Source organism: Taudactylus pleione, unplaced genomic scaffold, assembly GCF_031769625.1.
Source record: "Taudactylus pleione unplaced genomic scaffold, aTauple2 ptg000671l, whole genome shotgun sequence".
In the NCBI taxonomy this organism is placed as follows: domain Eukaryota; kingdom Metazoa; phylum Chordata; class Amphibia; order Anura; family Myobatrachidae; genus Taudactylus; species Taudactylus pleione.
The window spans coordinates 9986134-10010911 of NW_028285073.1; the positions used below are offsets into that span (position 1 = coordinate 9986134).

A 24778-nucleotide genomic window follows, 5' to 3' on the forward strand; every position below is an offset into this window, starting at 1 on the left:
TGGGGGTGCTCTAAGAAGGGGTCAAGTGTTTTGGGGATTGCAGGTGCTTGTATGATAGAGGAATTTAATTTTTCTAAAACTTCACTTTAGAGACATTAAAATATGCTACTACCCATTTTCATGTACCCCAAATTTGATGGAACTACTTATTTTCTCCAAAAAACACTGTTTTATGCCATTCTTCACCACTTTCACCAAGACGCTAATAGCAAGCAATTACCAACCTAACTAGTTCAATTAGGGCTAATACTAAACTACCATAATGATATCCGATGTCAGGCCATCTTTTTCAGGGGTACAGAGTGATTCCCCCAATTCATCCTGCACTTTTCGCCTGTTTCACATTCGCCTGGTCCTTTTTTCGCCTGTTTGGCAATTGAATACGGAGTAAATCGGGAGAAAGTACTAAAAGTTTTCACGTCCAAAACACGAGGCGGCGAATTGTCAGGCAGGCAAAACTTTCTCGCAGATGCAAAACTAATTGACGGCCCTAAGTAAATATACCCCTTTGTATGTGATGGTCAGGGCTCCATCTCACTACTTTATACAAAATAAAATTCATATGAATTTTACATCCAGCCAAAGCCCCCACCTTTTACAGCAGCTTCAGATCTATGTTGGCGAAAGTATATTTTTCCGAATCTGGTGGAATTGTTCTGTCCTTAAAGCATTTTGGAGCGATGTCTAATTACACAAGCTGCCACAATTCAACGTGATCTATTAGTATGGTGTCTATCCCGCCCCTATTTCTGTTACCTGTTGGGAAGACGGCTCCTGAAATTAATTTTGGCGCTCTTTTGGTAACTCCTATTTGCTTACAATGTGTCATGTTTAATGATGTGTCCTCATACACTATTGCCGAAGTAGCGCCAAACAGCTCCTTCTCCGCGCACCAGGTCCTGTACGATTTGGCTATTACCGAGCAGCTTTGTTGCGTCTTTTGCTCTGGAACATGAGTCATTCACAATTTGATGCAACAAAACCGCTTAACGAGAAGAATGCCATAATTAATTAAATATGCAACACTTGTATATCTGTGTGCGACGGAGTCTGAATCTGTACACGACTCGCTACAATGTAGCGGCCGCAGCCTTTTTTAACGCCAAGTTTCATTGTGCTTCATCATCGTCTTTATATATAAAGTCGCAGTCTGGCGTCTCTGGTACAGATATGGTGGGGTTTTGGTGCATCTGCGATGCAAATAATAATACGCAAATTGAAAAAAAACTAATGCTACGCCGCTTGACGCGGTTCGTTTGCACCACGCGTCTTGCACTGCGTGTAATATTGAGGCTAGGTGTATGAGGGCACATCTGTAAGTCTTATCTGCATTAAAAAATAAAATATATATATTTTAAATCCTATAGTTATATACAACATAGGTGTATTTATGCAAATCTGCATATTGTACATGGGCGTAACTACCATACGTGCAAGTGGTGCAGCTGCTATAGGGCCCAGAACTGAGAGGGGCCCATCTTCCTTGTCAAAGTTACATGCGCTATATACATTATTCATCATTGGGTGGTACATAGGGGCCCTTATAATCTTTTTCTATGAGGCCTTCAAATACCTAGTTACACCCCTGATATTGTACAGTATATTGTGTGTTCTTACTATGGTTTGGTGCTTGTACCAATACTAACAGCCGTATTCAATTTGGAGCGAAAAGTCCATGCTGGACTTTATCCCCGTATTCAATTAAAAAGTTACGAAAACGGGAGCTGGCGAAACAGGATCGGCGAAAAAAAATGGGATTTATCTGGAATAAATTGTAGGACCCCCCTAAAGCTGTCCAATTATGGGGGATCACTATGGGTACCCCCGTTTTAGCCTGCAAAAGTAAGTCGTGGTTTTAATTAGCTGCGGCAGGTGTTTTTTTCCCGACATTGAAGAAGTGATGCAGAAGAGCACTTAGGTTATCTTTTAAGTTTTTTTAAGTGGTTCCATCAAATTTGGGGTACATGAAAATATTTTTAAGTCCCTAAAGTGTTTTTTTTTAAATTCTGTAAAAATGCACCTGCTGCTAATAATCTATTCTAGAATACACCTGCTGCATATTTGCAGAATAGCCCTGAACCTATTTCCCTATTTTTAAACACTTTTTTTCCTTTTTTTTTTTTCACCCCAAATTTTTAAATTAATTTTTTAGGGTGTCCCTATTTTTTTTAAAAAACTTTTTTTGACACGGTTATTTTTTAAATGACATTCATAGGGGTGCAGGCTATTTTTTTTAAGCCTGCACCCCTAGACCCCAATTCTGCACTTTTTTTTCGCCATGTAAACATGGCGAAAGTTATCCCCGTTTTTTTTCAAAGACTTTTCGCACCTGCGAAAAGTCTTTGAAATTGAATACGGGGATAATTGAAATTGGCGAAAATGACGTCATCGGCGATAATTTATTGCCGATTCCGAACTTTTCGCTCCAAATTGAATACCCCTGTAAGTATGAAAAATAGCCATAACGATCCTGAGGCACACCAACCCTGTGAAGATTGAGTTGAGCATTGCCTTCTCCATTGGTGAATTAAGTGCACACTTATGCCCCCGCTGGTAGCCATGCAATGCATCCAGGAGACTGGCCAGAGTCTTTATGAAGTGCTGGACAGCCAATGAATGATTTCCTTCAGACCAGCAACAAAGGGCTTGGAAGAGTACTCTAGCCAATTACATCTCCAGTGATTAGGTTCCTTTGTTTGAAATCCAGCCCCAGGAGGTAAGAACCTCTAGTCGAGTAGGTAGAAGACAAAGACACCGCCCTAAAGAATGAGGACTGAATACTGGATAAATGGTCATGTGGGACTCAGTGTGCATGAAGCTAGATGTTAGAACTGGCAACAGGTTATGGCTTCCACTGAACTAACTCAAGACTACAGCGATAGACTATAGAGACTGGTAATAATCTTACTTTTTCCTGACTATCAGCAAGTCTTGTGGATCTGTCTGCCAAGTGAAAGCAGGAGATAGTGAAGCAGGACTGGTGCCCGCTGGTTGTAATGGGAAATTAATATTTCTAGCCCAGATCAGACCTGAAGTGGAAACAGCTACTGCAGAGTGATTGTACAGAGGATCATCAGTGCTACGGAGGATCATCACCAGTTAACCCTGGATACACTGTCTGCCAGTTGGCCAGGGTCTTAGCCTTTGGGTGCCATGGTATTGTAACACTGGTGTACTCCCCAAACCCAGCCCTACCCTCTGGTATGTGTAGTTAGAAGTTGAACATTGCATTGTTAGCACATCTCATGGCTTGATCACCGCTCTTTGCACATAACCGTGATCCAAACAATTATCGCAGGAAACGATGGCAGAAAATCATACACAGCATGTCTACTTTTCACTACTGCCACTCATGAGGTCCTGAAGAGGAGGTCCAGGTGGCAGGTGAGGGGGCTGTGGCAACACATTGTGGCCCTTCTGCAAAGATCTGTGATTTGTGGCATCAGGCTGCCTGGTACAGAAGCATCATACTGCAAATCGTGTCACCAGGCACCCTGCACTAGCTACTTGGACCTTCTCCGAGGGATCTCTCAGACACATGTTCTTAAAGGTCAACAAGTATGTTTAAAGTTAAACTATCATTGTCAAGTTTTTAAACTCATATAGATTGTGTACAGGAGTATACCATTTATCCCGTAAAATGAGGATACAGTTAGTCACTGGGGGTGTTCAGCTAGACCAAGGTTGGTCAAAATATTTCCCACCGACCTTATGCAGTTCGCTAGCCGATTTGATCTGACCCGCCTACTACAGCCAATTCCTATACAAAATTTTATATAATCGAGCCAGCACCGTTACTGAGAGGTGAGGGAGACCTGCCTGGCCACCGGCAGGGACTTACCCCAGCTCACAGTCTTCTCTTTATGATTTGGTGCCAGCTGCTCCAACCCATCCCAGGAACTTCGACACAGACCTACCACGTATGTGCTGATTCCTGGTGGGACCAAGAATATGGATTGTAGGGAGATTGCGGAGATCTGAGCAGTCTGGTAGCAACACGAGCAGCGGAGTTGGGGGAGATACGGATGATGGCTGGGATTGGGAGGTGATATCTATACCCCTGTGCCTGCTCTCTTTCGTACATCTCATTGCTGTGATAGTACTCAGTAATCTTTTAACAAAACTAAGTTTATGCATGTTTACTTGATTTTTTGCACAGCGGTGATGGGAATAGGTGTGGAAAATGTACAAATAGGGTCTTACAATAAAGTGATACAATTTTATTTATGCTTGCCAACATGCATACTTGCCAATACTTGTTCCTCACTGGGAGTTCCCTGGAAAGGAAGGGCCAGGTGCGTAGGATGGGGATGGGGCCCGTCAATCATGTAAACACAACCCCTCCCCCATCCTGGGTGCTGGTGGAGGGTCTGCAATGGTGCGATTCATAGCGACTTGCGTCATTATGCCCCATTGCTCTTCTCACTTTTACCAGGAGACACTAGGGCCACCGAGTTACATGAGAATTGTCCACTTTTCCCACGATCTGTGAAACGCTCCACCCTAATTTGTGGGTCTCCTGGAAGTTCCGGGAGAGTATGCAAGTATGGTTTTATCTATAGGTATTGTAAATACAGAATCTTTTGTGTTCGGATCTCGGCAACATACTAAAAATTGCTAAGTGTCCCCCTACCCTCCAGCTGAAATAATTACCCACCCCGGAGCTAGACCAACCTGTATTTTTTGTTTTAAACCTTGCAATGTGTTTTATGTGAGGATGGCAAAATAGCTGTATGCTCTGAGGAGGTGGATTATATTCTGTGTTGTATTGTCACATACTTAGTTACCTAGCTCAGCCAGTTTATAAATTACTTTTCTTTCACTTCTAGAAAGGTATGCCTGTGTTTATAGTCTCTGTATTGCCAGGTTATTAACTAGCGAGCCTTTCCTAATTCCAGGTTGCATGTTCATATATATGTAACCTAGGAAACACCTGAGCACAGAAAGCTTTTAGTACTTTACCTGCCAAAACTCTGCACCTACGAAGTTGGGAATAGCAAGACTAGGACATTCTGGAGTTGCAGGAAAAATATTCATGATTCTATAGTTCACCATGAGGGAGACCTTCGCAGATGATGATTTTTTTCTTTTCTTTGAACAACAGGTTGCAGCAATAAACCAGTGGAGATGAAAGAAAATACAGCTTGGAAGATGCAAGGTTTTCATGAGCCGCAGTGGTCGGGAACTCGCAGACCCCAAACGGCTGTATGGAAGATCCCTAAGTCAGACACACGGCGAGAAAAATACAACAAGTCGCCTCAAGAACATGGCCGCCATTCCTATGAAACCCAAGTAAGGCAATCGTGTGTTTTTATTCTTTACAAACTAGCATATGGCTACAGATAAGTAAAACTCATGCATTTTATTTAACCAATTTATGAATGAATGTGGGGGAGATGTACTAAGCCCTGGAAAGAGATAAAGTGAAGAGAGAGAGTTTTCAGCTCCTGTAATTTTTCAAATACAGCTATTATCTTCTAGAAGGTGCTAGATAAATGTTAAATCTGATTGGCTGCTATGGGCAACATCTCCACTAAGCCGCGCTTAGTAAATATACCTTCAAGACTTAGTACATCTCCCCCTGTGAGACAGTATTTTGTTTCATGGTGAATTGATTCCCAAATCTTTTGTTCTTGTTTGTGTATTCTTTTGAAAATGTGTTTTATGGGTAAAACCAGGTTGTAATTGTAATATCAAAATACAAACTATAAACTGTCACGCTTGTGCTTTGATTTGTTCGTGGATCTGGACTTGGGCTTTGAACTGGACTGGGGTTAGAGAGAGTGAAGCTGGCTGATTTGAGATGTGATCTGCGCATGTGCAAGAATCTCTGGGAATAGCTCTGGACCGAACACTGGATCACCGGATTGGGACCGGATGCTGGATAGCTGAAATGGAGCCGCGTTGGCTTGAACACCGGAATGGATGGAATCAGGTACCGGACTGGTACCAGTGGTGCTGGTTTTCAGACAAGAACTGGAATGGTTCTGGTTATAGGACTGGGACCGATGGTAAAAGGTATCGTACTGTTTATCGGACTGGAGCCGAGGTTAACAGGTATCGGACTGGAACCGATGGTATCAGGTATCGGACTGGAACCGATGGTATCAGGTATCGGTCTGGATCCGATGGTAACAGGTATCGGACTGCAGGATCACCGGAATGGAACTGGATTGCAGAATCATCAGGATATAACCGGGGTGTAGGAGCCAGCAGTGAAGCAAGATGGTAAACTGCACTTAGAGTCTCTGGAGAATAATAAGACTCTGCAGGAGCTCACTGGGAAGCACACAGCTAGGCTGTTGACAACATGGCACTGGCAAGTGCCGTGTGCACGGAGAGTCCTTATATACCCCTGGCTTGTCAGGGATTGGCTGCAGGCATCATATGACTGCATACTGGTCTCCTGTTGTAGGATGGACAGTCACCTGACTCAGACTTCCATGGCTGCGCCCAGCAGTCAGTACTGGAGGGAAGGTTATGTCTAGAACGAGGTGCTGTAAAGGACCCCTGATGTCACAAACATGTGACCCGCGGCAAAAGGGGGAGGGGCAAGGTTCAAAATGGGGGTCAAAAGTCCCCTTGCGGACTCGCTTTGCTCGCCACGCTACGGGCACAGTGGCTCACTTTGCTCACCACATGTTTATATTCCCCCTCTATGCCCATGTGGATAATTCTCACTGGTAGCGGTCCGGCCCTGCTGCAGCAGTCACATGGTTGTGACGTCAGTGGTACTTTCTCCAACCTGGATCTAGCAACAGCCGTACTTGTAAAAAATAAACCATTCTGTTTGTGTTAATAAGGAGTGGGGGAACACTGACCTTGGACTATCCTAAAACAGTTTTTGCAAGTTTCACCACTCTCGCAGAGATAGTTTGCTGTCACACAGCATTCAAAGAATTTGTGCTTTTCCTGTGCGTCGTAAAATGCTTAGTTCAAAAGTAGAGACACGTGTTAACTTTTAGTTAAATTGAACAAAACACCTACCGAATCTTTCCGTATGGTTCCAAAGCTTCTCACTGCTGAGCAGAGAGAAAATCAAAAGTGAATGTGTACATACATTTTGGAACAAATTCAAGTGGATTCGCATTTTTTAGCTAAAGTTATTACATGTGATGAAACATGGATCTTCCTGTACAATCCTGAGACAGAACGCCAGTCCATGCACTGGAAAACACCATCATCACCAAGAATGAAGAAAACATTTCAAAGCAAATCAAATTCAAAGCCATGTTAATATTGTTTATTTTTTTTTATAAACTCTTTTTATTGAGCAAATCACAAAGAAAACAGTACATTCCAATATTCAAAAATAAGATACAGCACATAACATACTTTTATAATGGTAACTGTACTATTTCAGAATAATATTATAGTATAATACAAGATTTTCTCATTATAAGAAAATAAGGACTATAGAAGCAAGAGAAATATCTTGCAGCAATGGTGTGGCAATCCGTTTAAAAATAGAAAAAAGAAATAAAGAGAAAAAAGGAAAAGAAAGACTTTAGGAAAGACAAAGGATAATAAGAGGAGAAAAGGATGGGTGGACTCCATATAGGATCACTCTCTTTCAAACTAAACATAATAGAGAAAAAATACAAAAAGGAAAAATTAATTGTTAAATGGAGAGGAAACATTTTGGTATGTCAGCCAAGGGGACCATATTGTATCAAAGGTTTTGGATGTATTACGTAATAAAGCTGTCATGTATTCCATCTTGTATATATACCAGATACGTGATAATATTGCCTGCATTGGAGAGGGATGAGGGTTTTTCCAATCCGCTGCAATTTGGCAGGTCATAGCAGATACTATATGTCGGAATAACCTATTCTGAAACCGGGACAGAGAAGGCAGATTCAAGGGAAGTAGAAAATGCCGAGGATCAGAGGGAATCGTAATCTCGAAGAGGTGCGAGAGGAGATCGAGAACCTCCTACCATATACTAGCTAGTTTGGGACAAGTCCACCAGATGTGCAAAAAATTGCCCTCTCCACTGCAACCCCTCCAACATCTATCTGAAGCATCGGGAAACATTACTTGTAGCCGCGATGGTACATAATACCATCGGTATAGCAATTTATAAATATTTTCCTTAATTTTGACGCAAATAGAACTGGTGGCAGTATTGTCCCATATCTCCGTCCAATCCTCAGCATCTATAGAGTGTCCCAAATCTCGTTCCCATGCTAACTCATGAGGATCCCGATTGGAGCTTACTTCTTCCCCTAGTAAGGAATAAATAGTAGAAATAAGACCCCTAGTGGAGGGTCGTCTCCAACATAAAGACTCAAAAAAAGTCAAAGATCTGCTAATCAGAATCGAGCTAATTTTGGAGTGAAAATTTCTAATTTGTAGGAACCAAAAAAAATTTTTTGGATGGAACTGCCACTCTATCCCGGAAGTCAGAAAATTGTGGGAAATTAGTATCTATAGTGATATCGTTTACATAATAGATATTGCTCGATGACCAGGCAGTAAAAGATGACTTGCATAAACCAGGAGGAAAAGCTGGATTATGAAGTAGTGGTATCAAAGGGGACGGGGCTGGAGCTAACTTAAAACATCTATTGGTTAAATCCCAAATTGCTAAAGAACGGGAAATTACAGGGTGAGAAGAAACTGTCCGGGGGCGATGAATCTTAGGGATCCACAAGAGGGAGGATACAGTAGCCAGTCCCAGCTCCTCGGCCTCGATAGCCACCCAGACCCTCCCCGCAGCGAAGTTACACCACTGAGCACAATGAGAGAGCTGCGCAGCATAATAATATTTTTTAAAATCAGGAATACCCAAACCTCCACCCCTGGAAGGCCGCTGAAGCAACTTTAGTCTGATCCGCGGGCGTTTCCGGTTCCATATGATATATGAGGTTTGGTACTGAAGGAATTTGAACACATATGGAGGGATGTAGATCGGAAGGGTCTGAAATAGATACAAGAGCCGAGGTAGAACGCTCATCTTAACTGAATGTATTCTACCTATCCAAGAAATAAAATAATTGGACCAGTCATACAAATCAGACTTAATACAATCTAGAAGGCGGGGAAAATTTGCCTGAAACAGCTGATGATGATGATGATGATGAGTTAAGAAAACACCAAGATATTTAATCTTTTTTTTATGCCAGGTACAAGGGAGCATGGCCTCTAGGGTTTGCTTTAGGGTAGCAGGGATATAGAAATCAAGAACTTCAGTCTTGGTAACATTAATTTTATAACCCGAGTGTTGGGAATATGAATTTATTTCCTCTAAAAGTGAATTTAGGGATTGAGCTGGGTCAGTGAGAGAGACTAAAATATCTGAGAACCCTTGGATTTAGATCCGAAGAAATTTGCAGAGGATGGAGGAGGTTTCTTACCTCTCTGCGACATAGTGAAATAATAAAAATGAAAAAAAACCCCAAAAACTACGGTATAAAAAGTGAGACACAGGGCTCCACAATAATAATCCAGGTAAGTTGGGTGATAATATTAAGCGAACATCTTTAACGCCAGAGATGCACCATCCAAGACAATCTTAGCCTCAGAAAAAAGGGTGTGAGAGGCTGGCGGAAAATATAATAGCACATGGAGGTTCACTAATTGTGGCTGCAATTAGTACTTGATGTAATTATCACAAAAGACCACAAGAGGGAGCCAGCGTAGAGTAAATGGCAAATATCCACCAGCACAGAAGTAAAAAATGTCAGGGCAAGAGCAAGCTAAATAGCTGAGATGGATGAAACCTGTTAGGCTAGTGAAAAATAAACTGGGTATGTGTAGATGGTTATACAGGAGCTCCATACATAGAGAGAAGGGCCAACAGGTCACGTGACAGTGGAGCAGGTAAAGCAGTGGTATGTAGAGATACAATATAATCTCCCCTCAGGGACTCACCACCCTCCCCTTACTCCAGGGAGTCACGGGCAGCAAATATTCCTGTCAGCAAGCGGGGTTGCACTGCTAATATCCCAGCAGCAATAACCAGCGGCAGCAGCAGCAGCGTGTGGTGTGTGTGAGAGATTAAATCAAAGATGGCCGCCGGAGACTTCAGGACGCTAAGGCCCCCTCCCTGAGTTGTCTCCCGGGAGTCCCCAGAAGCAGGAGCACCAGCCCTGACACAGCAGCAGGGCAGCCGAGGGGTCATGCGATGTGCGGCAGGAAGGACCCCGTCTGGCGCCCACCACAGGGATGACGCCGCCGGAAGTCCACGGCCGCCAGTCTATGCGCTCCAGTCCCCGGCTCAAGGGGCAGCAGGCCAGCTGCAACCCGCGAAAGCGCCTATTGCGCTTCCCGATTCCGCAGCTCTCACCCGCTGGGCCAGTGACAAGCCAAGGGAAGGTGAGTAGGGGTCTGGAGGTCTCCGCTGACCGGGATGGGGCTATAGAGGCTAGATTTCCTCTGTGCAGGCCCGGAGCTCCAACGAGATGCAGCTTCCTCCATTAACGGTCAGGCCACGCCCCCGCCATGTTAATATTTTTCTTTGATATCAAGGGTGTTATTTCGGAAAACTAGGTACCAGAGGGTGCAACAGAGAATCAACATTACTACAAAAATGTTCTAGTAACTTTTCGGGAAAGAATCAGAAGAAAGAGGACAGAATTGTGGAAAAATGGTTTCATCCTCCATCAGGACATAGCACCAGCCCACACAGCTCTCTCTGTGAAGTAGTTTAGAGCAAGAAACAGATTGCAGTGCTAGAACACCCTCCATACTCGCAAGACCTGGTACCATGTGACTTCTGTCTTTTCCCTAAAGTCAAATCTGTACTCAAGGGAACCCGTTTTGCATCGGTTACTGAGGTAAAGAAGAAAACGACGGATCAGTTGAGACAGCTGACACATAATGAGCTACAGCACGGCTTTCACCAGTGGAAAATAAGAATACAACAGTGTGTGGATGCAGAAAGGGAGTACATATAAGGGGAACGGAGTTAAAATGTACTCAATATAATTAAACACCAAGGAGCATATTTATCACAATCCACATTTAAAATGCGGTTGTAGTGTGATATTTTCACCTAAATTCACATTGCGAATTGAGGAAATCTCATATAAATGAATTTGCACGCAGGGCAGAGCTTGTGAGAATTGTGCAAATTTCCTCCTCATCCTTATCAGTGTATTGCAAAAAATGTGAACAGGGCGTGAAAACACCCATTTTCACATTATTTTAGTAAAAAAAAGATTGATAAATAGGCCCCCAAGTGATAAATAACAACAAAGGAGTACATTACTTTCTGGTGCTGAGGTTCAATGTTTGCGTCCTCTCTACTGACAAAAATGTTTTCCGTATATACAAAAATGTAATACGAACATACCATAATGTAATATAGTGTAGCATTTTATACAATATTGAGTCACCCAAATGTGAATTAAGGGCCTCATTCAGACCCACTCGCAAGTGGCTGTCCGGTCGCAAGTGGGTCGATGGTGTGCACTGCGCATGCACACGACGGAGGGAGCTCCGTCGCGCGCATGCGCCAGACGCGATGAGCGAAGGACTTTCCTTCGCTCGTTGTGTCTGATCAAAGGGGGCGTGCTGTCGATGTTGATTGACAGTACGCCCCCTTTGGTGGGCGTGCCGGGGGCGTGCCTCCCAGACGGGGGCGTTCCCAAAGGAACGCCTACCGTCAGAAGCCGCCCCACTGACATCACTAGTGATGTCAGTGGGAGTGATTTTGGCTCTGATAGAGCCAAAATCACTCCAGGGCTTGTGGTCGAAAACCGCGACCACAGGCTTCTGGTCGCACTGGCGATGGTCGCGATGGTCAAGACCATCGCGACCATCATCCTGCACACTCGTATGTGCTGTGGGTGGTGACCCACAGCTATACGAGCGTCCAGGAGGACGCTCCATTTTTATGGAGGATGGCCCTCATTCAGAGCGAGCGCTCTGCTCAGAGCGTCCGGCTCTGAATGAGGGCCTAAGAGTAAAAAATATGAATTGTAGGTAAAAAAAAGGTATCAGGAAGATTCTTCAGTTGTCCCGAGGAAAATAGGAAAGAGTCACTATATAATTATCCAGTGTTTATACGCGCTGGAAGAAGAAAAAGTGCCCATCATAGGTTTATTTAGAAGTATAGAAAAATCCACACCTCAAATGGGTTAGGCTTATACAGTATATTCTTATTGGCTTTAGAATATGTGAAGTCCCATCATGTATTGTGATTATTTCTCCAATCTAGAAGGTTAATACTCCCATACAAAGCAGATATTTTTATTTATATGAATTTACCCCCATGCCAAAAAGAACAAAATATAATTATGTGAAATAGGGAAAAAATTTTACGTGTGGAATCCATACATTTTGCTGGAACTCACATAACGGAGCTCAATAAAGTTGTGATTTTCAAATAATGAACTTCCAGTGAGTTGATTGGCAGCCAAGACAGACAAAAACCAACAACAATATTTAAACATGATCTACAGATGTGTCCACATACATCTATCCTACATTACAGTGTCAGAGACTGTGACTGTAACGTAGCGTTGCCCGTAGCCTAGCGTTTTGCATGCAGAACAGTAACAGGCGGTAAGTAGCTTTTGACTACTCGACCTCCATGTCAGCAGCCGACGCATATTAAAGTCGCCACTCTGGAAATAAATAAACTGAGGGTCTTAATCAAAAATGGCTGTAAACACAATTTGCAGGTTATGTTCGCCACTTGCAAATTTTTTGTGCGCTTGCAAATTTTTTCAGCGAGCGTGTTTTCTTTTTCAGCCATAAATGTGACTTGTGTCTGTGTATGACTAGGGGGCTGGAATGGGTGTGTAGACACAGGCAGTTGGCCTGTAGACTAAGCCTAAGGATGGTAAGGGCGTGGTGTTGTGGGAAGTTGCAACTAAAATGGCTGCCCAACAGACGCAGTCACATCTGCGTGGTGGGGCGTGACTTGTAGGTGACGTGCTGAGGTCAGTGGCTGGGGAGGCACACATGTATAAAAACACAGTTTTTATCTCAAAACTCAGGAGCATGACAGGGAGTATGATAGGGGAGGGAGTATAACAGTGGAGGCTGAGCCTCCCCTGCCCACTCTGATTGCAAGTCCCTGCCAAAATCCTGGTGAAAGTCGCACACTGATGATGATGACGGAAAGCAGCTTGCATCTGATTGGACTAAAACAGTTCATGCACGCCCAGTTATGCAAATACAAAAAGGTTGAAAACTTGAAATACAAACACTTGTTTTTACACAGATAAAGTGTGCTGCACCCTCTGTTGGGGAAATGGAAAGGCTCCACAGAAGTGTTGTCCTAAAACAATCGTCTGGTTCACTTACCAATTCAGATGCTCACAGCCACTTGTGTACTTATTATCTGCACTATACAGCCATTAAATAAAATATGTGCATGCATTGTGTACTGTGCTTTTTAGCATTTCGTAGTACTCAGTGTGAGGCCACTTCTCCAGTTGTATTCCAGCAGCGTTTGACCCTGGTATGTGATAGGGAGAAAGTCGAAGTTGCAAATTTGCGTTTGCAGCAAATCTAAATAGGTCACAAAAATACGATTTGTTTGCCTCCATCCCTTAATTAAGGCCCCAAATGAGTGACATTACATAACCTATTCAGGGGGAGATGTACCAAGCCTTGGAGAGAGATAAAGTGGGGTAGTTGCCCAAAGCCACCAATCAACTTCTAACTGCCATTTCGAAGACTGTGCTAGATAAATGACAGATAGGAGCTGATTGGTTGCTTTAGGCATTACTCCATTTTCTATCTCTCCAAGACTCGATACATCTCCCTCCAGGTGACTATTGTACTTATATTGAATTTTCTTAAATTGGCAGATTGATAACTGTGTTTATTTCTCTGCAGTCTCCTATATTTTCCTCTAGCCCAGCTTTTTCATTTGAAAGCAGCAGCTCTTCTCAAGTCATCGACTTGCACACATCTAATGGACCTTCCCTGGGATCCTGTAAATTTAGCAGCTTTTCATTCCCCACAGGTAATGTATGATGCTCTTATCTTCTGTGTACAGTTAAAATAATGAAGGAGCAAGTTTGTGACAAAAAGGATTTGTAGTGATAGTGAGTTTTTTGCCTGATTCAGAGACGACCGCTAATGCAATTGCAGCTGCAATTCCGCATGTTTCGCAATTGCAAAAATATGCTAATCTTCCCAAACCTGAGCATAGGGACGCCCACTGCTGCCTTCTCATATCTGTCCAACGTCACCCACCAGCGTAAACCTTGGGAACATCAACACACATCGGGCCGCCATGCAGCAAATGTGGCAAGTCTGACCAGCTGCACACGCAGCGTCTCGCCTGACACGCAGAGAGCTCTCAAGCTACGAAGGAGATAATTTATGCACGCCCATGAAAAAGCGTGTCAACGGTCAGACACGCCTGCGTTTGCCTAGCCACCCCTATTACCCCCCCCAAACGCTGACTACCTGTCACTCACTTTGCAATTGAATCCTCTGTGTGGGAGTAATCGCTAAACAATCGCTGTACACGCACAGTGCGGATTACACGCATGCGCAATGGCAAACAATCGCTCGATCTGCGTAATTATATCGCCATTGCGCCCGTCTATGAATCTGGCCCTATGTTAATATGCTTTAGAGGTATTGGCAAATGGTAAAACGTGGAATATAGTGAGTAAAAAAAAATAATGTTTACAAACTAAACATTGAGACAAGTAATAGGATTAATTGGAATAATGAAATAAAGGTTTGCAGGTAAATCGCCATGATAGATTGTATAACAGGAATTATTCTCATATATTAAAAAAGAAATAAAATAATAAATAATCAATTTGTTTTTGCTGGTATTTGCTGTTGGTACAAAGCCTAGCGTCTGATATATTTACACATTGTATATTATTAGAAGGGAAACTCCCTCACATTCATAGCTCTACCGATGTGACCAAAAGCAACCTATCAACAGACAGCTCATCGGGAAACCTCTATTACAATGGTAATCAGAGCATTGAAACTTATCTCACATACGTAGACGTAAAGACTCCATGGTACATAAATGTACTCAACGAAAAGGTAAATATTCTATCTATCTGTGTGTCTCATATCCATCATCAGATTCCTATAAATCTATATAATTCACCACCGTCCATCAGGATTTTGAAACTTAGGTCTGCTTCCAATTCTGTAATTTTTGTTGTTGTTTTGTTTAATTCATGTGGCGCACATAAATCAGTATGAAGTACAGGGTCAGCAAACTCACCGCTAACGTTAGACGACCTGAGGCAGTTGTGTTCAGTACCAGCATTTCCCAGGCACCTGAAACAATGAGTGACAATAACATACCTCTTCCTCATTGGCTGACAGGGGGTAATAGCGGGTGTGTTAATAATTTAAATTAAATCTCACCTGTAGTGTTGCTGCCAGTTGCTGCTCCTCCATGTAAATGATAGGCTGGGATTGTGACATCACAGCCAAGCGCCACCCTCCCAGCCAATCACTGACATTAAGGAGCAGAAGCCGACAGCAACAAGACCTCCCTACTGCCACATAAATTAAGACTTGGTAGATAGGGGGGGAGATGTACTAAGCTCTGAGAAGTGATAAAGTGGAGAGTGATAAATGAGCAGCCACTCAGCACCCAACTGTCATGTTACAGAAACTGTGTTTGAAAAATGACAGTTGGGAGCTGATTGGTTTGTGATTTATCACTCTCCACTTTATCACTTCTCAGAGCTTAGTACATCTGGACCAGGGAGAGAAAGGAATTTGCAAGGGCATTGATTGGGGGGGGGGGGGGCAGTACCCTTTCTCAGGTGTACTAATGCCACAGTGTTATGCACTACAAAAATTGAGTTTTCTGCCTACTAAGCATAGATAAGAGCACTGTCTACAGCCGGGGAGCACGGATTGCAGGTACTGGGGGCCTGATTCAGCAGCATACGCAATAGCGATCGCAGCTGCGATACCGTACAGAACGCAGCTGTGAAAATATGCTAATGCTTGCCAAAGCACAGCCGGCATAGGGACGACCACTGCTGCTTTCTCATGTCCGTCCAACCTCGCTTTTCTGCGTATACATTGGTACCATCGATGCACATAGGCCCGACACGCAGCATTTACACCAGCCTGACCAGCCGCAGAAACTGCAAGTCTCGTCGCACGCAGGGATCTCTCAGGCTGCATAGGCAATCGCAGTGGCTAATTGATGCACGCCCATGTAACAGCATTCAGGCACGCCTGCGTTTCTCCGACCACTCCCCAGTCACCACCCCCAAACCCTGACAGCCTGTCACTCACTTTGCGATGGCTTCCTTTGTGCGTCTGCAGTGCGATCGTTGTGCGTGCGCAGTGTGGCTTGCACGGATGCGCAATGGCCAGCATTTGCTTGACTGTGCGTAATTGTAATTATGTACACTGCTGTATCAGGCCCTGGATCATGATACTAGGTGTCGTTATGTACAGGATCTGGTGTCCATAGATGGTGAGTGAGGCAGGAGATGACAAGTAGGATGATAAATGGTGGAGACTGCTACGGGGTGCGAGAAGAACATGTCCTAGTGGGGGGAGATAGCAGTCTGTCAATTAGGAAATATAATTTGTCAAATAGAATATATGATAAGAATGGGTTAATGAAAAATTATATTAGTGATCTTATATACCCACCGCTATCATCTTACTTCTACTCCGGTCCCTCACTCACTACGTGCAGAGCATGGCTACTACTGATTCAGAACAGTACTAGATACAGGGGTCTATTAACTAAGCAGTGTTAGGAGACAAAGTAAAATGAGATAAGGTACCAGCCAATCAGCCATACTTGCAGGTGGGTTGTGACGGGGGCGGGGCATGGTGTTTTGCATCAGTAAGCCACACCCCCTTTGAGGTAAATTACGTTGATTGGCTTAAAGTTAAATAGGAGGTGGGACTAAATGACGCGATTCATTGAAAATCACATCATTAAGCCCCGCCCCCTACACGGGGACCAGCGATCGCCGCGGAAATTCTCCCCAATCTGCCAACTTGACTAGGAAGTGGGCAGAAGGTGAGAGAAGTGCCTACCCTTCCGGGGGTGTGACAGGTTACCCGAAAAATCGTGAGCCTCCTGCGAAAATCGGGAGGGTAGGCATGTATGCAGTAAGCTCCTAACTGCCATCTCACAGGCTGTGTTTGAAAAATGACAGTTGGGAGCTGATTGGCTGGCACCTTATCACTTTCCACTTTGCCTCCTAACACTGCTTAGTAAATAGACCCCACATTACTTTACCCCACGTCTTTGGACAGCTAATGAGTCATGTGCAATATATATAAAGAGATCATTTAGAAAACAAAAATATGGAAAAAGGAGGCACAAATGTGTCCTTGCTCATCTAGCCTCAATACGCCACGCAGCGCAATATACCTGGCGTGAGTGAGCCGCCATGTGGCGTGCAGCTCTGCTACTGTTGGGAGTCTTTTTTTGCTGAAAATGCATCTAAGTCACAATGTGATGCTACCAAAATGCCCCATAAGACTGTGCTGATTAATTTGATATGCGACACTTGTGAGGACACATCTGTAATACAACTGGAGGACTCTCACCTGCAGGACAATCCTGTCGCCACATGTATTAGCAGTATTATCATTGGTCACATGTGCAGATAGTCGAATCAGCAGGACCTGGTCATTGGGCTCCCGGATCACATCCGCTTTTACTGCGACCTGGTTGTGCCGTCTGAAAATGACAGCATACACAGCCAGGCCAACTGCATCATCTTCCAGCAGGCATTTTCCACCATGTTCAATGATAATCCTGTAAATTTAAAAAATTGTCGCCACGCGCACATCTTCCTTCCCCGCTCCGGGTGACACCGCAGGGAGGGATGCCACTGCCAGACATTCAACAACAGTCTCTTGTTTTCCTACCTGGAAATCTTTAAGCTCAGATGCATACTTATTGAGAAACATACATAAATCTGAAAATGGGTTGGGTATGGGATGCTGGCGCTCAGGATCCTGGCAGTCAGAATCCCGACGTCCGCATCCCGACAGGGTTAGGACACTGATGACCCTACCCCTAAACCTCCATACAGCTTAAAGCTAACTCTCCCCCCGCAGCCTAAACCTAACCGTTCCTCTGTTGGGGGTGTGGCCTTGCGGTTGTTTTGCGGCCACACCCCCAACCGTTCCCATTCCCCAGTTGAGATTGCAGGGCGTTTGGCCAGCTATATGGTTACTGATTGTCCCGAAAGAGATAAATCTGTTTCATGGGTGTACAATCTACTTCTACACAAAAATAGAAATATTTAAAAAAAAAAAAAAAGTTTTATCCTGTTAATCAATAAAATATATCCTTGAGCATGTACAATATCTCTTTTAGGAGCATTCTCTTCTGAAGCTGGGAGAAGAGATAAATCGACTCTCAAGGTTTGAAGTGGAATCGAAGAGGAAAGATCAGACTATTTATGCCCTGAGAAATGAAATATCACAGCTTCAGAATGAGTTCCACAAGATCATACACTCACCGACCAGGGAAGTAGAGGTTAGTCACTGTAACGTGCATGTTGTGTCATCATAACATGTGGGTTGGTGGGCAAAGGATTGAATGTGCATCTACATAAACAGATGACTAATTCTAAAGCCTAGAAACATGGCAACCAAAGTGTAACTAGTATTCAGGTCCGACTGAAGGTCCACAGCTTGTTCACCAGCTTGGAGTTTTTGATCTGCTTCTCACTTTCATAATTCCCAAAATGTGACCCAGTCATCAGTGGCGTCACAAGGGGTGTGCGGTCCACACCCGGGTGTCACCCACCGAGGGGTGACACGAGGTGCAGACTCCCCCTCACTGACAGGAGCTGGGTGCTGCACTGTAGCATTAAGTGCAGCACTCGGGTCCTGTCACTGAGAGAGCCGGCCGGCACTCCACACAGGGACCTCCTGCACCCCCTGCTCTCCCCCAAGTAATAGGCACGGGGGTTCAGACCGCATGGCCACACCCCTTCCCACGTGGCCATGCCCCCTTTTGGCGCCACGCGCACATCTTCCCTCCCCGCTCCGGGTGACACCGCGGGGAGGGACGCCACTGCCAGACATTCAACAACAGTCTCTTGTTTTCCTACCTGGAAATCTTTAAGCTCAGATGCATACTTATTGAGAAACATACATAAATCTGAAAATGGGTTGGGTATGGGATGCTGGCGCTCAGGATCCTGGCAGTCAGAATCCCGACGTCGGCATCCCGACAGGGTTAGGACACCGATGACCTTACCCCTAAACCTCCATACAACTTAAAGCTAACTCACCCCCCGCAGCCTAAACCTAACCGTTCCTCCTCACAGCTGCGAGCCCTTAAGTGTAAAAAGTCCGCCACGTGGACGAAACATGTTGGAGCCCAGACCACTACACAAGCCACCAGCCACCTGTCATCAATAGAGCCAGAGGCCAGAAAGATTGCCGGAGGCACAGCGGAGATCGCTGCATGCTGAGCTGCAACCCCCGCTAACAGACTGTGTACAGTCCGCTGACAGCAGAGTGGGAGCGAGTACAGCATCAAGCGGCACATGTTCACCAGCAACAAAGGACAACGCCGCTTTTAGGGTAAGATAGGGACAGTTACCCGTTTGCACTGCACCAAAGCAGCGGGCACCTATCATTCCCACAAAAGGAGTGTAAACATTAATGCTTAAACATCACTTGTACTTTATCATTTTCATTTAATTTTGCACTAGCCACATTTCATTTTTGTTGTTTGATTCTATTTTTATTTTATCTTCATTTCTATTCAAAGTAACTCATCCTCTTTTCTTCTTTTTTATTTTATTTAATTATTTACATACCTCCTTTTTATTGTTCGTTTGGTTTGCAGTTTGATTATTTATTTATTCACTTTTCTGTGGACCAGCAGGTATCAATAGTAATTAGTACATACAAATCCAAAAAAAGCGCTTCTTGCATTAACCACTTTTACACTATTTCGAGTAGAGACAACAGAAGCAGCTATAAATTTCACAGGTGCTCTACTAGATTATCAACCAGGACAGCTTAAAGCCAACTCTCCCCCCGCAGCCTAAACCTAACCGTTCCTCCTCGCAGCTGCGAGCACTTAAGTGTAAAGCCCTTAAGGGGCCCATTTATTAATGATCGCATTTTGCAATGTGATCAGGGCATGCAGCACCGCCCATGATCGCTTTGCAAAATGCGATCCTATCTGCCGGATGTATTATCCGGGACATACAGGGAGACGGGCTCCGAAAAGAGCCCGTCCCTGCGATGTCTCCGGAGGGCATTCGGGCTTCTGCGCATGCGCAGTCCCGCGGACTGCACATGAGCGTCGCCCATTGCCGGCGGAGGGATCTGGCAGATCCCTCCGCCGGCTGACATGCGGCGAGTCCACATAAACTACAGCGGCTAACGCTATCTTTAGATAGCGTTAGCTGCTGGGGCCAATATCGGGAATGCTTCGCATTCCCGATATTGATACATTTTTCAGCATCGCATCCCCCATAGAAACCTATGGGGGAGGCGGCTGCCGGCGGCAATGGAGGGATCGCAGCAGGTATCGGAGATAGCTGCTGCGGTCCCTCCTTCATACATCCGGGGGATACTAAGTATTTGAGGTAAACCCCCGAAAACACGTGTTTTCAGGAAATTTACCTCAAATTCACTTTGATAAATGGGCCCCTAAGTGTTTTGCGCAGATATTTATAAATACCTATCCAATGAATATGATCAGTCTTTAGGCTGATCATATACGGTAAGCTGAAGTCTTCAGCTGTATGGATGCGTCACTACACACCTGAGTGTGAACATCACAGAGTGCATCTTATTCGTTCTTCCAGCTCTGCTGTGACTAGAGGGGTGAGGTGTCGGCTCCCCAAATCATACAAGATCAGGAACATTTCACTGGTCACTTAATTGCTTTATGTAGAACTGTGTCTCATTCCCTTGTTTATTTAATGTTTCTTTGTGGTCATTTAGTTAAACCATTGCTTAACATGTTTTCCAAGATTTAGGTGAGGATTAACATTTTTCTGCAGTTGATCCTGCTATATAGTTGTAATCTTTAGCGTCAGAGTAAATCACAATAATACTCGGACATATTATATTGTAGAACCTGTTTTTGTTATATTGACACTGTTTTATAGGTTGAAATTCTAGTTTGACTTATGAATTGTAGGTATGGAATGTGTCCAGGAATGTATTTGTGTTCCAAAGGAATAACACTGAGAGCAGGGATGTAATTAGACAGTTGTGGGTCCCACCGCATTACATTATAAGGGCCCCCCATGTACAGCTTAGTGGCGAATACCCGCAAGTACACACGAGAGACAGAAATTAGAATAACCTTATAATATACCAAAGGAATCTTGCTTGGTACATCTTGTAGACTGGGAGACAATTTACTGCTATAGAAACAAAATATGAATGAGAATATATACAAACATCAATAGACTAATAGAGGTACTTATTCTTATTTAATAATAGTTATTTATATAGCTCTTACACATTCTGCAGCACTTTACAGAGAATATTTCAGTCATTCACATGAGTCCCTGCCCTGTGGAGCTTACAATCTACAGTCAGGTCCATAAATATTGGGACATTGACAGAATTTTCAGATTTTGGCCTCTATTCACCACCACAATGGCTTTGAAATGAAACAAACAAGATGTGATTTAACTGCAGACTTTCAGATTTAATTTGAGGGTAATTACATCCAAATCAGGTGAACGGTGTAGGAATTACTACGGTTTCTATATGTGCCTCCTACTTTTTAAGGGGCCAAAAGTAATGGGACAAACGAAACAATCCTAAATCTAACTTTCACTTTTTAATACTTTGCTGCAAATCCTTTGCAGGCAATTACAGCCTGAAGTCTGGAATGCATAGACATCACCAGATGCTTGGTTTCATCCCTGGTGATGCTCTGCCAGGCCTCTACTGCAAATGTCTTCAGTTCCTGCTTGTTCTTGGGGCATTTTCCCTTCAGTTTTGTCTACATCAAGTGAAATGCATGCTCAATCGGATTCAGGTCAGGGGATTGACTTGGCCATTGCATAACATTCCACTTTTTAGCCTTAAAAAGCTCTTTGGTTGCTTTTGCAGTATACTTCGGGTCATTGTCCATCTGCACTGTGAAGCGCCGTCCAATGAGTTCTGAAGCATTTGACTGAATATGAGCATATAATATTGCCCGAAATACTTCAGAATTCATTCTGCTGCTTTTGTCAGCAGTCACATCATCAATAAATACAAGGGAACCAGTTCCATTGGCAGCCATACATGCCCACGCCATGACACTACCACCGCCATGCTTCAATGATGAGGTGGTATGTTTTGGATCATGAGCAGTTCCTTTCCTTCTCCATACTCTTCTCTTCCCATCACTCTGGTACAAGTTGATCTTTGTCTCATCTGTCCATAGAATGTTGTTCCAGAACTGTAATGGCTTTTTTAGATGTTGTTTGGCAAACTCTAATCTGGTCTTCCTGTTTTTGTGGCTCACCGATGGTTTGCATCTTGTGGTGAACCCTCTATATTCACTCTTGTGAAGTCTTCTCTTGATTGTTGACTTTGACACATATACATCTACCTCCTGGAGAGTGTTCTTGATTTGGCCAAATGTTGTGAAGGGGTTTTTCTTCACCAGGGAAATAATTATTTTGTCATCCACCACAGTTGTTTTCCGTGGTCTTCCGGGTATTTTCGTGTTGCTGAGCTCTCCGATGCATTCTTTCTTTATAAGAATGTTCCAAACAGTTGATTTGGCCACACCTATCGTTTTTGCTATCTCTCTGATGGGTTTGTCTTGATTTTTCAGCCTAATAATGGCTTGCTTCACTGATAGTGACAGCTCTTTGGATCTCATATTGAGAGTTGACAGCAACTGATTCCAAATGCAAATGTCACACCTAGAATCAACTCCAGACCTTTTACCTGCTTAATTGATAATGAAATAATGAGGGAATAGCCCACACCTGTCCATGAAATAACTTTTGAGTTGATAGTCCCATTACTTTTGGCCCCTTAAAAAGTGGGAGGCACATATTGGAACTGTTGTAATTCCTGCAGCATTCACCCAATTTGGATGTAATTACCCTCAAATTAAATCTGAAAGTCTGCAGTTAAAGCACATCTTGTTTGTTTCATTTCAAAAGCATTGTGGTGGTGAATAGAGGCCAAAATCTGAAAATTCTGTCAATGTCCCAATATTTATGGACCTGACTGTATATTCTCCTCCACATATATACTAGGGTTAATTTTTTTGTCAGTAGCCAAATAACCTACCAGTATGTTTTTGGATTATCAGAGGAAACTGTAGTACCCGAAGGAAACCCAGGCAAACACTGGGATAACATACAAACTCCACACATATATAAGCTTGGCGGGTATCGAACCCATAAACCCAGTGCTGTGAGGAACTAATGCTAACCACTCTATTTTTTACATTTCTGTGTGAACTTGTAAATTATAAAATTTTAATAAAAGAACATTATTATGTTGCAGTTTGTAAAGCAAAATCATTACCTCTTCTCATACTATGATTTTGGCTGTTACAGGATGATGAGACCCTGAAGCAGTCAGACCACATAAGTCCCGATATTCAGAAGGAATTTCCACAAGCTGAAGAATATCCTGAGGCTGACGTGACAGAAGAATCGCTGGTTTCACGATCACGCCCTAAGGATCTATCCAGCAGTCCACAAAGAAATGTATCAACTACATCCTTAGCGGGAAGTTTGTCAGAGATACAGAGAGAAAGTGAAATGGAGACTGAGGTATTAAGCAGATAATGTTTATATAAAGCAGCGGTTCTCAGCCGCAGCCCTAGAGTTTTCCCAACAGGTCATGTTTTCAGGATTTCTGTCTGTGGAAGCAGGTGGGGTAATTACTGACGCAGCAATATAGATTAACTCACCTGTCCATGTTTAAAGAATTCCAGAAAACATGACCTGTTGGTGGTACTTGAGAATCCCTGATCTAAAGGGTTTTCCACCCACTAGCTGGAGTACCCGGCGTTGCCCGGGTTTTTAAGAATGTTTGTTTACACATCATCCTCCAACCAACCTCTCCTTAGGCAGGCCTCATGAAAAGTGTGACAAACTTCCCCATCAACAGTCCTAAGGTCTTCGAAGGATGTAGGACCTGTAAAGGTGTAAAGCAAACTTCGGAGATAGAAGCATTCAAAATTTGTAGGATGTACAGTGTAAACAAGGCCAAGAGGTTCTGTTGTTCTGATACCAGGATGACCATCTACAGCGACTCCCTGTTTTCTGCGCAGAAAAACTTTGGGAGAAGCATTCCATGTGTAATATTTTGGCAGCTATGCAAAAATTGTGTTTTTTAATTAATTGAAAAGTAACAGTAATTAATTTCGATTTAGTAGAGAAGATGGAAAAGAAAAAATAGTAGATAAGCTAAATCCTTTTGTAATTCCGTACCTGACCTGTAGAGGGCGAATGCTATTCAAAAATTGTGGTTTTTCATTAATTAAAAATTAACAGTAATTCATTTCGATTTAAATTTATTTTAGTTGCCTCTGCCGTGTTTTAATACGCTCGTATGTAAAATTTCAAGACCGTGGCTTGTCAACTGTGGATTTGTATAGAAAGACAGAAGGACAAATTTTCGCTTTGATATAGTAGAGATGTTATTTAGACTTTCTTCTGTACTTTTCAGGCATACATTTATCCATATGTACATGTAGGGCCTGATTTTGAGTTGGATACAGTTAGGATAGTGGACAGATCTTGTTGATCTCAGCATAATGCTCATTGCATGAAAGAAAGAAATTGATGAGTGCTCATGCAATAGATCACTAGCTAACGGAGATCCCTTCTGCAAACTGACTGATCTGTTGGTGGACTACACTTTCCGTGAAATGGGCTTG

General features: G+C 43.5%; 1 protein-coding gene across 2 annotated transcripts in view; it reads left to right on the forward strand.

Annotated features, from left to right (window-relative positions):
* Positions 1-24778, forward strand: part of CCDC27 (coiled-coil domain containing 27) — a 53076-nt gene that overhangs the window by 11310 nt on the left and 16988 nt on the right. For both annotated transcript variants that reach the window (XM_088455773.1, XM_088455774.1), the window contains exons 2-6: positions 5105-5292; positions 13801-13930; positions 14816-14982; positions 18266-18427; positions 23448-23666. In XM_088455773.1, coding sequence (XP_088311899.1) covers positions 5128-5292; positions 13801-13930; positions 14816-14982; positions 18266-18427; positions 23448-23666 — 843 coding nt within the window. In that variant the 5' untranslated portion in view covers positions 5105-5127. The remainder of the gene's footprint in view (positions 1-5104; positions 5293-13800; positions 13931-14815; positions 14983-18265; positions 18428-23447; positions 23667-24778) is intronic.